Raw genomic sequence first — 13,663 nt, forward strand, 5'->3', positions numbered from 1 at the left:
CCCCAGGGAAAAGGCCCAGACCCACGAGTGGAAGTTATAGAGACCCTCTTAGCTGACTCAAGCTGAGAGGTGTCTAAGGGAGTGGTCCGTCTGGAGGTGGTGACTGTGTCTGTGTGTCCTCAGAGGGTCAGGCCTAAGCCAGAGGGCCACCTGTGGGGTGTCTTATAAAGGGAACTCAGCAACAAGTAGGCACTGGGACGGGTGAGCTTGGACATTTCTTCCACTCTGGTTGTCATTCCAAGCTCAGCCCAAAGGCCGTTTCCCCACAAGGCTTCTCGCTGTTGCCTCCCTCAGTCAGAATCAGCTGCTCCTTTCCCCGTGTCCTCAGTGAAGCTTTCTGAACTGTTTCACAGAGGTGCTATCTTCGTTTGACGTGCAACATGTATTTATTAAGTATCTGCTGGGCTCGGGGATTACACAGGCAGATCCTGCTGCCCAGGAGCTCACAGTTGGGGCAGGTCCGCTACACCGTTCATGGGCCTGTTTATCAACTGTGATGGCTTAACACATGATCAGGTCGTCTTCTTTCAGGTTTGACTCCAAAAGAATTGTTCAGCAGCTGCGAGCCTGTGGCGTTTTAGAAACCATTCGCATTAGTGCGCAGAGCTACCCTTCTAGGTACGTTGTCAGTTCCTTGTTTGCGGGGGAAAAGTGCCCAACTTCAGGTCTGTGCTGAGATCCAAGGGAGGGGCTGCCGCATTTTCATCAGATATGTTCATAAGGTGTCCCGCTGTGCTGTGGGAAGGCCAGATGAACGAGCACCATGTGAGACAGAGACCACCGTCCCCACCCTCACACCCCACACTCATCTCCGCACTAGTGAGGGTCGCCCGCTGCCTCCCCACTGCCCCTGAGAAAGGGAGCTGGAGGGGGAGACAGCTGTCGGAGCGGAACGTTAACAGGAGGCATCCAGGGAGCAAAACCACCCAGGTGTGCTCAGGTGAGGTTTGTGGGCAGTGGGTCAAAGGTCAGGGTCATTGTCCCCAGAACAGTGGCAGGTACGCCCTTGGGGTCCACAGGCAGCATGCGTTTCCTCCGGCCCGGCTCCTTAGGTCTGCCGTGACTTTCCAGGTGGACGTACATCGAGTTCTACAGCCGCTTTGGGATCCTCATGACCAAGCAGGAGCTTTCATTCAGCGATAAAAAGGAGGTGTGCAAAGTGATTTTACACAGGCTCATCCAGGTCAGTCCTGCTCTCTCCTGGAACCACGGGCTCGCAAACACTGTCCTCATCTCTGCCTCTGTCTCAGGGCTGTAACTGTCGTGAATGCCTAAGCAGAAAGGAAACATGCCCCGCGCGTCTGTGTGCTAAGGAGATCAGAGCAGACCTACTCATGGGGCATCATCTCCTGACAGCAGGAGTCACCTTGAGGGACCCGAATTCAAACCCTGGCCTCCACCGCCACCGTGCCCTCCTGTCCTGCTGTGTTCTCCCACAGCCTAGGGAGCTTCTGCGGGCCAGGCTTATGTTACACAGTCAGCTAGACGGTCGCTGAGCCGGGGGTTCCAGGCATGGCCCTCAGTGTGGGCTTAGAGGTTTGCTGAAGCCATGACTTGTGATGGAAAAGAAGGGGGGAAGTTATGATGGCCAGGAAGGGGGTGGTGAAGAGAAGCCAAAGGAAGACAGAAACCAAGCCTTTCCAGGTGCCTCTGCTCTTCTGTGGAAAGCACTTATGAAAGGCTGGAGCTCACCAGCAGCCCAGCCAACAATGCACACACCCCTTCCCACCCCACAGACAGATGCCTCACCCTCAAGTCCATTTCTTCCCCAGAAAGAAGCTTTAAACAAACAAGGCAGAATATAAACTTCTAGGTCATAATCAGAGCTTTTCTGCTTTATGTCAAAGAGATGTCAGAATAACAATGTTGGTGGCATGTTTGGATCTCTCAACATCTTTTCCAAGTACTATAGAAAATCTGAAAGATTTTGTTTCTGATTATGTCATTTTTCTCTTCCAGGATTCTAATCAGTACCAGTTTGGTAAAACCAAAATTTTCTTCAGAGCAGGGCAAGTGGCTTATTTAGAGAAACTCCGGTTGGATAAACTGAGGCAGGGTTGTGTTGTGATACAAAAGCACATCCGTGGCTGGCTCCAGAGAAAAAAATTCCTCCGAGAGAGACGAGCGGCCCTGATCATCCAGCAGTACTTCCGGGGTCAGCAAACCGTGAGGTATGTTGGAACCAAGAAGACGTGTGCCATCATTTGGCTTTCTTCGCCGTCACCTCGGGGGGCGGGGCCTCCTTTCTCCTGGGACCCAGGTGCAGATGCGTCCCCCGAGGTGGCCGTGAGCCTCCAGGTGAGATGGCTGTGTCCTCGGGGGCAGGTGGTGCTGACTGCCTGCTGTCCCCACGTGGCAGAGGTGACAACCAGGACCCTGAAGAGGGGAAGCGCTGATCAGCGTGCTGCTGAAGAGGGTCAGAATTCCTGGTGAGACCAGGTAGAGGGGCTGGACCGCTGGTCCATGGGAACCGAAAGCACCTAAGGTGATCAAGGTTCAAGTGAAGCCTTAGAGTAAAGACACCAGTGACCAGCCTACCTTGCAGGTGGTGGGGCAGACCATGCCTGAGGGGACCATGGCAAGGCTCTGCCCGCAGGCACTAAGCCCCTGGGTGGTGCTGCCTGAGTGGAGGGCAGTTCCGCCGGCCACGCCCACCCCCCCCTCCTTGAGTGCTCCCAGGAGGCCATGCTGGCCTGGCCAGCAAGACGGGCATCCCTCCTGGACAGCATTTTGTGGTTCTGTGTCTGCCCTGCCTCCCTCCTTCGCTTGCTCTGAGGGTAGTTGAGGGCGCAGGTTAAGGGTCAGGCTGTGTGGCTCAGCCTCCCTTGTCCCAAGCTTGAGCCTGACCTCCAGCAGCATCTGGGCTTCTGCACGTGGCTGACACACCACAGCCTTCATCTCGGCACACCCCAAACTGGACTCGCCATTCCACCACCCTACCCCCACCCCAGCCCACTCTCCTCCCAGGCAACCATCTTACACAGAAACACAGCCAGCCTTGCCCTCCTGAGCCTCTGGTGTCAGTTAATAGCAGCAGTCTCCAGGGCAGGAAACTCCAGAATTAGCTTCTTCCCCAAACTCATGCTCCCTTTCCATTTGGGAATCACCGTGGCCTGGGATTCTGTTCCCCGCTTGCCTCTTGTGTCTGTCCCGTTCATTTCATTCCTGCGCCCGTGCCCTGGACGAGGCCTTCATCATTGTTTGCCTTTCACTGTACAGCACAGCCCTCCACCTGCTGCCTTTCTCTCCCATCTTCCTAAAGCAGGGCCTGCCCTGCTCCTGCCGTGAATGCCTCCAGTGGCCCCTGTTTCCCACAGAAGAGCACTCAGGTTTCAACGTGGTATTCACGTCCCCCCATGGCCTGGATGCTGTTATAAGCATGGAAACTCTGTGAGGACAGGGACCATACTTGTCTGGTTCCCACTGCATCCATGCGTAAGACCCAGCACAGTGATTGTCACATAGTAGGTGTTCTATACATATATATATATATATATATATATATATTTTAATAACAAATTGTCCCCATCTATCTTTCTCACCTCACAGACTACCAATTTTCTCCATGTGTCTTATATTCTAGCAATTCCAGACAAATTCCCTTTTTCTGAATATTTCAGGCACTGTTAGGCCTTCATGCCTTCACTGGTCCCTTAGTCTGAAATGCCTTTTCCAGCCTTCAATGTCTACAGAAATCCTACTTTTCCATTAAGGCTGGCTGACATCTCCGCTCTTCCTAAGCAGAATGATATTTCAATAAGATCTCTCTCACAGATCTTTCAGTAGTTATTTTACTTTTCTTCTTATCCCACTTGACCATTTCTAAGTCCTTCTGTTTCATGAGGCTGCAAACATTGAAGGTAAGAACTTTGTGTTCACCCCCAGTCCTTCAGATAGGTCCTTCGAAAAACTTCTTCTGTAAGGGCCAAATATTTGGGCTTCTGGGGTCATGTGGTTTCTCACGCAGCTGTTAAACTCTGCCTTTGTAACATGAAATCAGTCATGGGCCATTTGTAACCCTCTGGAGTAGGTGTCAATGCCCTGTGGGTAACAGATTTACTCTACATTCTTTTAAACCAAGGAAAGCTGTTACCGCCACAGCCTTAAAAGAAGCATGGGCAGCCATAATCATTCAGAAGTACTGTCGTGCGTATCTTGTCCGCAGTTTGTACCAACTGATTCGTGTGGCCACCATCACCATCCAGGCCTACACCCGAGGATTCCTGGCGAGGAGGAGGTATCGAAAGGTGCGGCTTTCTGGGATGTGAATGTCTGTTCGTACATGTCCACCACAGGTGGGATTTGGTTATTGTTTCAAAAGTCTAGGGAGGAGAACATTTGCAAACGATGCTACTGATGAGGGATTAATTTCCAAAATATACAAAAGAACTCGTACAGCTTAATATCAAAAAACCAGCCCAACCAAAAATTGGGCAGAAGACCCAGATGGACATTTCGCCACAGAAGACATGCAGATGGCCAGTAGGCACGTGAAAAGATGCTCAACATCGCTCATTATTAGAGAAATGCAAATCAAAGCTACAATGAGGTACCACCTCACACCCGTCAGAATGGCCATCATCAAAAAGTCTACAAATAGTAAATGCTGTAGAGGATATGGAGAAAAAGGAGCCCTCCTACACTGTTTGTGGGAATGTAAATTGGTGCAGCCACTATGGAGAACAGTATGGAGGTTCCTTAAAAAATTAAAAATAGAGTTATCATATGATCCTTCAATCCCACTCCTGGGCATATATCCAGAGAAAACTCTAATTCGAAAAGATACATGCACCCCTATGTTCATAGCAGTGCTGTTTATAGTAGCTAAGCCATTGGAAGCAACCTAAATGTCCATCAGCAGAGGAATGGATAAAGAAGATGTGGTATGTGTATATGTGTGTGTGTGTGTGTGTGTGTGTGTGTGTGTGTGTGTGTGTGTGTATGTATATATACAATGGAATATTAGCCATAAAAAAGAATGCAGTAATGCCATTTGCAGCAACATGGATGGACCTCTAGATTATCATATTAAATGAAGTAAGTCAGAGAAAGACAAATATCATATGACTTCAGTTATATGTGGAGTCTTTAAAAATGATACAAATGAACTTATTTACAAAACAGAAATAGACTCACAGACATAGAAAACAAACTTAGGGTTAGTTACCAAAGGGGATAGCGGGAGGTAGATAGATAAATTAAGAGTTTGGGATTAACATATACACACTACTATATATAAAATAGATAAACAACAAGAACTTACTGTATAGCACAGGGAACTATATACTCTTATCTTTTAATAACCTATAATGGAAAAAGAATCTGAAAAAGAATATATATATAGGTATAACTGAATCACTTTGCTATACACTTGAAACTAACACAGCATTGTAAATAATTACAATTATTTACAATGTAAATAATTGTCATTTACAATGTAAAAAAGAATCTGAAAAAAGATAGGTAATAGTGCTCTGTGGGTTGATTACAAGAAATTCATATTTTACCCAGTAGGAATACTTTGGTAGTTTTATCTCCCAACATTGGAAGAGTTGATGAGTAAAACAGTAGAGACCCAGTTTGCATTTCACAAAATCTTCTTTTAAAGATGCTGGAGGAACACAAGGCTGTGATCCTTCAGAAGTATGCCCGGGCGTGGCTGGCCAGACGCAGATTCCAAAATATCCGACGATTTGTGCTCAACGTTCAGCTTACTTACAGAGTTCAGCGTTTGCAGAAAAAGCTAGAAGACCAGGTAGGTGTTCCCAATGCATCTTTCATATTTACTTTTTCTAACAGATATATTTTGTTCTGGGCCAGTTCCCTAGCTATGCTGTGGATGAAATTATTTTAAGGCAGGACAGGAAAAATTGAACATAAAATTTTCTCTGCCATTTGAGCCACAACCTTGTTCCCTTTAGCGTGCGTTGTGCGTCTGCGTTATATGTTAACTAGATCCTCTTAGAAGACACAGGAAAGCCTACCCACCCCCTCCTCCCCATAAAAGCAGTTTCCTCCTGGTGCCAGCAAGGTAGCTGCTTACGAGATAACTTTCCTTCCTTAATCCTGTAAAGGGTCACAGTGATCCACTACTTGTGTTGTTGGACTACGTAAACTGTCAATATATTACTTTGACGTATAGCCCTTTGTCTTAAAAACTTACATAACTGTGCTTTGACCTGTAACAGGCGGAACAGTGCTCAGAGCTTTCTGAAAGATTGTCTCCTGGGTTATAATCCTCAGGTTGGCTCGAATAAAATACTTTATTTCTTTTTTAAATTGAATATTGATTAATTATTTTTTTTTTTTGTCAACACTGTTAAGATTTATGCCCTTGTTAGGAGGTTCAAACAGTTTACGTGGACCAACTGAGCTAGGAAACAGAAGCGCACTGTGAAGGGCTGATACATATGGTTGTGTAGGTTGCACCCTGCATAAGGGCATAAGGGTTTTGATAAAGTTTCCCCTCCTTGTGCTGTTGTGCAGCAGGCCTGCATGTTATATAGCTTGTGGAGAACAGCATTGAAAAACAGCCCTGGCCAAGTGGGAGCAGGGCCCGTGGGAGTGTCCGCACTCCCTGAGCTCCTTTCTAGGTGTTCATGCGCTTAGGGCTGCCATAACAAGCCAGCACAGACTGGGCGGCTTAAACAACAGACATTTATTTTCTCACAGTGCTGGAGGCTGAAAGTCCAGCATCAAGGTGTTGGCAGCGCTGGTCTCTTCCGAGGGGTTTCTCCTTGGCTTACATGTGGTCTTCTTCTCCCTGTGCGTGTCTGGGTCCTAATCTCGTCTCATAAGGACAGCAGTCATACTGGATTAGGGCCCACCTGTATGACCTCGTTTTACCTTAATTACATCTTTAAAGACCCAATCTCTAAATACACTGACGTTCTGAGGTACTGGTGGTTAGCACTTCAGCATGTGGATTTGGGGGGATGGAGGGGACACAGCTCAGCCCACCACATTAGGGCTGTCCTGGAGCTCCACGGTTGGACTAAAAGAGCCACCCATTCAGGAAGGCATTTGCCTGACTAGCTCTGCGTCCCTATCTTGACTAGGTTGAAGGTGCTCATACATGCCATTGTAATGATAACTGTGGACAGTGTAAAGAAACCTCCGATTTAGATGAGAACTTGTGAGGAGCAAATGGAACAGCTTCTTTATTTTGGATAAACCCCTAAGTATAGGATGTTTCTTTCCTCTAGAACAGAGAGAACCATGGGCTGGTGGAAAAGCTGACCAGCCTGGCTGCTCTTCAGGCCGGTGACATGGAGAAGATTCAGAAACTGGAATCAGAGCTGGACAGAGCAGCCACCCACAGGCAGAATTATGAGGAGAAGGGGAAGAGATACAAGGCTTCCGTGGAAGAGGTCTGTGCTGGAAGTGACCATGGGCATAGGTTGTGAGTCGTGCCGTGAAAGAGATCACAGGGCAGCATTTTCCCACAGAGCAGGCTTCTGCAGAGCAAATCAGATTTTGCCATTGGCTTCCATTACCGAAGAGAGCCTCCATTTTAGGGGAGGAGAGATCTGAGGCCTAGAGTCCGGGTGGGGGCAGAAGAGGAGGCTAATGCTTCAAGAAGCACAATATAAGGTTTCCTCTTCCTTTCCACGTTTGTAAAGTGATGAAAGGCCTGAGAAAGAACCCTGGTCAGATGCTTCCCTCTCTTCCAGCATGACCTTGATCTCCTGTCACTTGTCCACCTGGTGTGCATCCTGGAAGCATCGTCCCCAGAGCAGCAGTGCAAAGCATGGGCAGGTTTTCATCTCTGTGGTGTAGTAAAAAGAGCAGTAGACATAAAACCCAGATATCCCAGGCTCACATCTTCTCTGGGCAACCTTGGACAAGTCACTCACCCTCTCTGAATTTTGGTTTCCTCATATGTAAAATGGGAATAACAAAAAGGGACTGACAGAATTATTGTGAAGATAAAATTGTCAGATAAAATAATTTAACCAAGTGACTGTCATAGAGCCCCGTGAAAGCGTGAACTGCTGTTTTCTAAGCAGGTGGTCTTTATTACCGTCCGTTCTGCACCTTCTGAAGTGCCACAGCACCCACCGTAGTGGCAGCCCAGGGCATCCCTCTGCCCTCCCCGCGACCAGATGCCTGGCTGCACCAACACGGCTGCTGGCATCCCCCTCACTGCCAGTCACCAGCCATCAGCACTCAGGGGCCCCCAGCTGCCAGCCCAGCAAGCACTTTACAAGAGAACTTAGGTCGTGATCACACATCCTTTCTGAGTCTCAAAGTGTGAATCCACTTTATATCATAAATTTCTTATATTAAGTATATAAATACCCTGGCCAAGAAAAAGACAGAGAAGTTTCCTTGACTTTGGGAAAACCTTGGATTTGGTTCTTTCTCCTTGATTTCAGCCATTTCTGGGCGAGGCTGGGAACTAGTGTCTGTTGAAGTCACATGGAGCCCTTGCACATGGAGCTAAACACAGCGTCTTGCAGTGGGCTGGTGCCGGCTGTTACCTATGGATGGGAGCCGAGACCAAAAAATACTAATTTAAAAATATACAGGCAGTGGGGACAAAACTCAAAGTGAGGTTTTCAAAAAAGCATTTTTTTCTTCCCTTTGCTAGAAATTGGCAAAGCTTCAGAAGCGTAATTCAGAATTGGAAATAGAAAAAGAACAAATACAGCTGAAGCTTCAAGAGAAGACTGACGAGTTGAAAGGTAAAGCCCAAGGTGACCCGACACACATTCACCCGTTCACAAGTCCATTCATTCAGGAAATAGGTACTGGGTGGGAACTGAGTTTCAGGCTGGACCAGGAGGCTCTGGCATAATGAGAAAACTTTCACTCCACAGAGAATAACTTTATTTAAATCGTGGCAACTGTACCCTACAGATTTATCCGGTTTATTTCCATCTTTTGTCGGAGCACAGCCGTCCCTGTCTCAGAACCTCCTGGGCCATTTACAAAGTACCGATGGGTGGGCCATCAGCCTGGAGCTGTGATTTCAGAAGATGGGGTGGGGGAGTGTAGTGGGTGGTGGTGGCAGGTATGGTTCAGAGTCTGTATTTTTTTTTTTTTTTTTTTGCGGTACGCGGGCCTCTCACTGTTGTGGCCTCTCCCGTTGCGGAGCACAGGCTCCAGACGCGCAGGCTCAGTGGCCGTGGCTCACGGGCCCAGCTGCTCCGCAGCATGTGGGATCTTCCTGGGCCCGGGCACGAACCCGTGTCCCCTGCATCAGCAGGCGGACTCTCAACCACTGCGCCACCAGGGAAGCCCCAGAGTCTGTATTTTTTTAAACCTTGTAGTCATCCTGATGCATTGTCCAGGGCAGTGTTGGGATAATGTTTGTGGCTTACCAAGCATCTGCACTCAGATTTCAGCTCTGTCCAGGTTACTTAGTCTAAGTGGTACCCAGGTCCTCTGCCACTGTCCTGGCCCTGAACAAAGGGCCCCGCTTAGCACTGAGCTACATCAGCCCTGAGCTGTCAGATGCAGGCCCTTGGGACCAGCAGTAACACTTTCCTTTGGAGTGTGGAGCAGCCATCCTTAGCCTAGCTCTGTCCATCTGTACTTGTCCGACTCAAATTCTAATTGCAAGCCCTTGCTAAATCCCAGAAAAGGCAGCAGGAACGTGAGCCTAGTGGTTCCTCACCAGGTAGTTTAAATCACCACGCTGGATTATCTGTCGTGTCCAGGAGCTATTCCTTAAGCTCCAGCATGGGGGCAAGGGCGCAAGGGTTCAGGCCTGGGGATCTAGCACACACCTTAGGCCCAGCTGTTGGGGGATGTGCCAGCATCTGGAGCAGCACTAAGCCCTGGGGTTCAGGTCAGAGTGCAGGAGAAGCACATGTCGGGAGGAGGAAGTAAACATCCTGAGACCTGGCCAGCAGAGCAGGCAGGGTGTTCAGGTGATGCCCAGGATGGGCATGACCTCCTGCTGCACATACTGTGTGCCCTGCACCCTGTCTCTAAGGGCTGATGATGTGGGTGCTGGGGCCCACGTATGTGGCAGTGATGGACAGGAAGAGGTTAGAGGTCTGTGAGTAAACCTTGAACTCGAATTAGGGAAGGGCTTTTTAATTACAATCCATTCCTCTTGAGTGTTTGTTCCTCTTTCTAACTTCTTTAAGTGGAATTTCCCACAAAAAATTTTAAATTCCCACAAGTATGTCCTGAAAATTATATATTTGACAGCATTGACATGTTTGGGTAGGTAATTTTATAACTCCTTCTAAAAAGTGCCTGAAAGCGTTCACACCCCATGTTTATAAACTGCTTAGGTATCTTCTAAATTAAAGCTTAAGCATTTTCCCTAGTATTTTCTGGATGACTCATGACATTCTGAAGCAGTCATTTTGATTCAGGGACATTTTACACTGCATTGGACAAACTATTAAACTGTTGGCTTTTGTTTTTTCTTTAAACAAAGACATGTGGAGGATTACTGTTGTCACCTCATCCCTGGGCTCCCCTCTGGGGCAGGACTCAGAAATGAGGTAGAACTCAGGGAAGAGGTATCAGCTAAGCACATATCGGGCTGTCAGGCTTTGATGGGCTGCATCTGTTAATCCTGTGCCCATTCTGAAGGGCACCTGTTGTGTGTGGACACATTGGGAATGTGGAGCTCTCCTAACCAGAGACTGTCTTGAACCCCAGTGATTGTTTCCCAGTGGTCAGGTGCCCACTTAACCTACACTTTGTGTTGGATTCTTGTATTGTATTTAAATGCAACAGTGGCCTTTTAGACTTCCTCTTCCCCAGGTGAAGACAGACACTTTATTATTTTCTTGGTTATCATGAATGAATGATTCTCCACCAAGGCCCTTTGGTTCCCACCCACCCCACCCTCCGCCAGGGGACATTTGGCAATGTCTGGCGACATTTTTGGTGTCACAGCTAGAGCAGAGGTGCTACTGACCTCCAGTGGGCAGAAGCCAGGGATGCCAGTCAACATCCTACAGTGAGCAGGATGGCCCCCTCTCCACAGCAAAGATTTATCTAGCCCGAAGCATCAATAGTGCTGAGATTGAGAACCCCTGTCATAAATTGATCATCTTCTTCCCAAAGGGTTTCTGTTTATTTTATTTATTTATTTCTTTTTTGCGGTACACGGGCCTCTCACTGTTGTGGCCTCTCCCGTTGCGGAGCACAGGCTCCAGACGCGCAGGCCCAGCGACCATGGCTTACGGGCCCAGCCGCTCCGCGGCACGTGGGATCCTCCCGGACTGGGGCACGAACCCGCGTCCCCTGCATCGGCAGGCGGACTCTCATCCACTGCGCCACCAGGGAAGCCCTGTTTTTTTTTTAATAATAATATTTATTGTCTCAAAGCCAACATATCTATTTTAATAAAGCAAATGGTATTCAGACCAATAAAAGTACTCTGAAACTATTCATAGATTCCAACATAACAAATTTGTGAGGGTTATTATTTTGAAACCCCCTTATCTATTTCTAACTTATAAAAAATGTCATTTATGCTCTTATCTTAAGTCCCATTAATCATAAATATCACATGATTATTCTCACTTTCTTAAATGTGACATGAAACAATCAAGGCATTGCTTTGTGGACATATTTCAAAGAGTATACATTCTCTTTCACAGAAAAAATGGACAACCTCACCAAGCAGCTCTTTGATGATGTGCAGAAAGAAGAACGACAGAGAATGTATGAAATCTCATTTGTCTTAAAGCCACTGCTTTTTTCTCTCTCTGCTCTTTTCTGTTTTGCGTCTCAGCTTGCAGGTAGCAGATCACAGATACAGGAGAGCAGGGTGTGAATATTTTTAGGAAGTGAGAGATTGAGCTTTGAGAGAGCTAAGTGCCCAGTGTGCACCTCTCAGACACTGCACAGGTTCTGGAGTTGTGGGCACAGTGGACCTTTATTGCCAAGACAGTGAGAAGTTAAGAGACTGCCACCTCTTCATCTTCCATCAAGTCCAAGGATGAAAATTAGTGCCCCTTAAATAAACCTCCCTTCCTTCCCCTCACTCCCCACATTGTATCTGTAAACTTGACTCTTGTCTCAGGTAGTAATGTGTGTAACCCACCTCACACAAATTAAGACAGGTCCCCATGAGCTTGTACTGTACCAGCTCTGCCTTTCCTGTCTCAGTATCAAATCCTTCGCTAAGGTCTAGAGGCTCCAGTCTGTGCCCCGCTCTCTTAAGAAGTCAACTCACAGGCTTTTAGATCTCCAGGTAGGGATTCATGGCAGGGTGTTGGGGAGATATGGAACATTCTTGCATATCTCTGTCCAAGGCTAGAAGGCACAGGGCTGCCTGGGTGGCAGGATATACAGCTTCCCTGTGAAGGTAGTTAGCAGGAGAACCTGGGTCTGGATGAAGAGGCAGTTAGGGGAGGGAGTGTCACTGAAAATCTCCAAGAGTTAACAGGTACGTAGAGTGTTTCATGATCCTACATCGGTTTTGTTTGTTGTTGTTTTTTTTGATGTATCGTTGATTTATAGTGTTATATTAGTTTCATGTGTACAACATAGTGATTCAAACTTTTTATACATTGTACTCCACTTATAGTTATTATAAGATATTAGCTAATATTCCCTGTGTTATATAATATATCCTTTTAGCTTATTTATTTTATACATAGTAATTTGTACCTCTTAATCCCGTACGCCTTTCTTGCCCCTCCACCTTCCCTCTCCCCACTGGTAGCCACTAGTTTGTTCTCTGTGAGTCTGTTTCTGTTTTGCTACATTCATTCATTTGTTTTATTTTTTAGATTCCACATATAAGTGATAACACACAGTATTTGTCTTTCTCTGTCTGACTTATTTCACTAAGGTATTATACCCCCCAGTTTCATCCATGTTGTTGCAAATGGAAACTTTTCTTTTTTTATGGCTGAGTAATATTCCGTTGTATACGTATGCCACATCTTCTTTATCCATTCATCTGTTGATGGCCACTTAGGAAGCTTCCATATCTTGGCTATTGTAAATAGTGCTGCTGTGAACATTGGGGTGCATGTATCCTTGTGAATTAGTGTTTTCATTTTCTTCGGATATATACCTAGGACTGCAATTGCTGGGCCATACTTACATCAGTTTTTAAATAGGGACAGTTAACTCTTTACCTTGAAAAGTCTGTTTTTCAGTGAACTCTAAACTCTAGGATAGAGGAGCTCAGCTATTGGCATCTGCTGGTGTTCTGGGGCCACTTAGGAGTGATCATTTCAAGCAGGGGCTTGGAGAGCCAGCCTGAGGCCAAGTCATTTTGACCCCTTTGCAGTCCTCATCAGCCCTCACCTGCAGCTCCTTTTGGTCCCCGGTCAGCTGACTGGGGAAGACTTGGTCCTGTCACAACCCTTGAGAGGCTCAGAGGTGCCACAGTCAGTGGGCATACTTCTGGTCAGTTTAGGCTACACGTCTGAGATTCTCTTTACATAAGATTTCTGGTTGCAATTTGCTTATTCAAATGTATTCTCCTGACCTCTTAGGAGCACTGTAGTTTTTTTTTTTTTTTTTAATCTGAAAACAAAGTTTAAAAGTTTGTTAATACCTGTAAGAAGAAATGAAACAAAAACCTATTGGGAATATGACTCTCTTCCTCAGGATTTTCCCCTTTGTGCTACAAAAGCAAGTCATAAAATCGACTGAGTTGACAGCCCAGCGAGTGGGAAGATGATTTCTTAAACTCACAGAGCTCCTAGGATGGCTTCAATTCCGACTG

The 13,663-nt window shown here is 46.9% G+C and overlaps 1 protein-coding gene across 4 annotated transcripts in view; it reads left to right on the forward strand.

The window, feature by feature from the left end:
• Positions 1–13,663, forward strand: part of MYO5C (myosin VC) — a 117,349-nt gene that overhangs the window by 54,702 nt on the left and 48,984 nt on the right. For all 4 annotated transcript variants that reach the window (XM_032622234.1, XM_032622235.1, XM_032622236.1 and 1 more), the window contains exons 17-24: positions 532–618; positions 1,072–1,183; positions 1,960–2,171; positions 4,082–4,247; positions 5,609–5,755; positions 7,206–7,370; positions 8,594–8,687; positions 11,577–11,640. In XM_032622234.1, coding sequence (XP_032478125.1) covers positions 532–618; positions 1,072–1,183; positions 1,960–2,171; positions 4,082–4,247; positions 5,609–5,755; positions 7,206–7,370; positions 8,594–8,687; positions 11,577–11,640 — 1,047 coding nt within the window. The remainder of the gene's footprint in view (positions 1–531; positions 619–1,071; positions 1,184–1,959; positions 2,172–4,081; positions 4,248–5,608; positions 5,756–7,205; positions 7,371–8,593; positions 8,688–11,576; positions 11,641–13,663) is intronic.

The sequence above is a fragment of the Phocoena sinus genome, chromosome 2, assembly GCF_008692025.1.
Source record: "Phocoena sinus isolate mPhoSin1 chromosome 2, mPhoSin1.pri, whole genome shotgun sequence".
NCBI lineage: Eukaryota > Metazoa > Chordata > Mammalia > Artiodactyla > Phocoenidae > Phocoena > Phocoena sinus.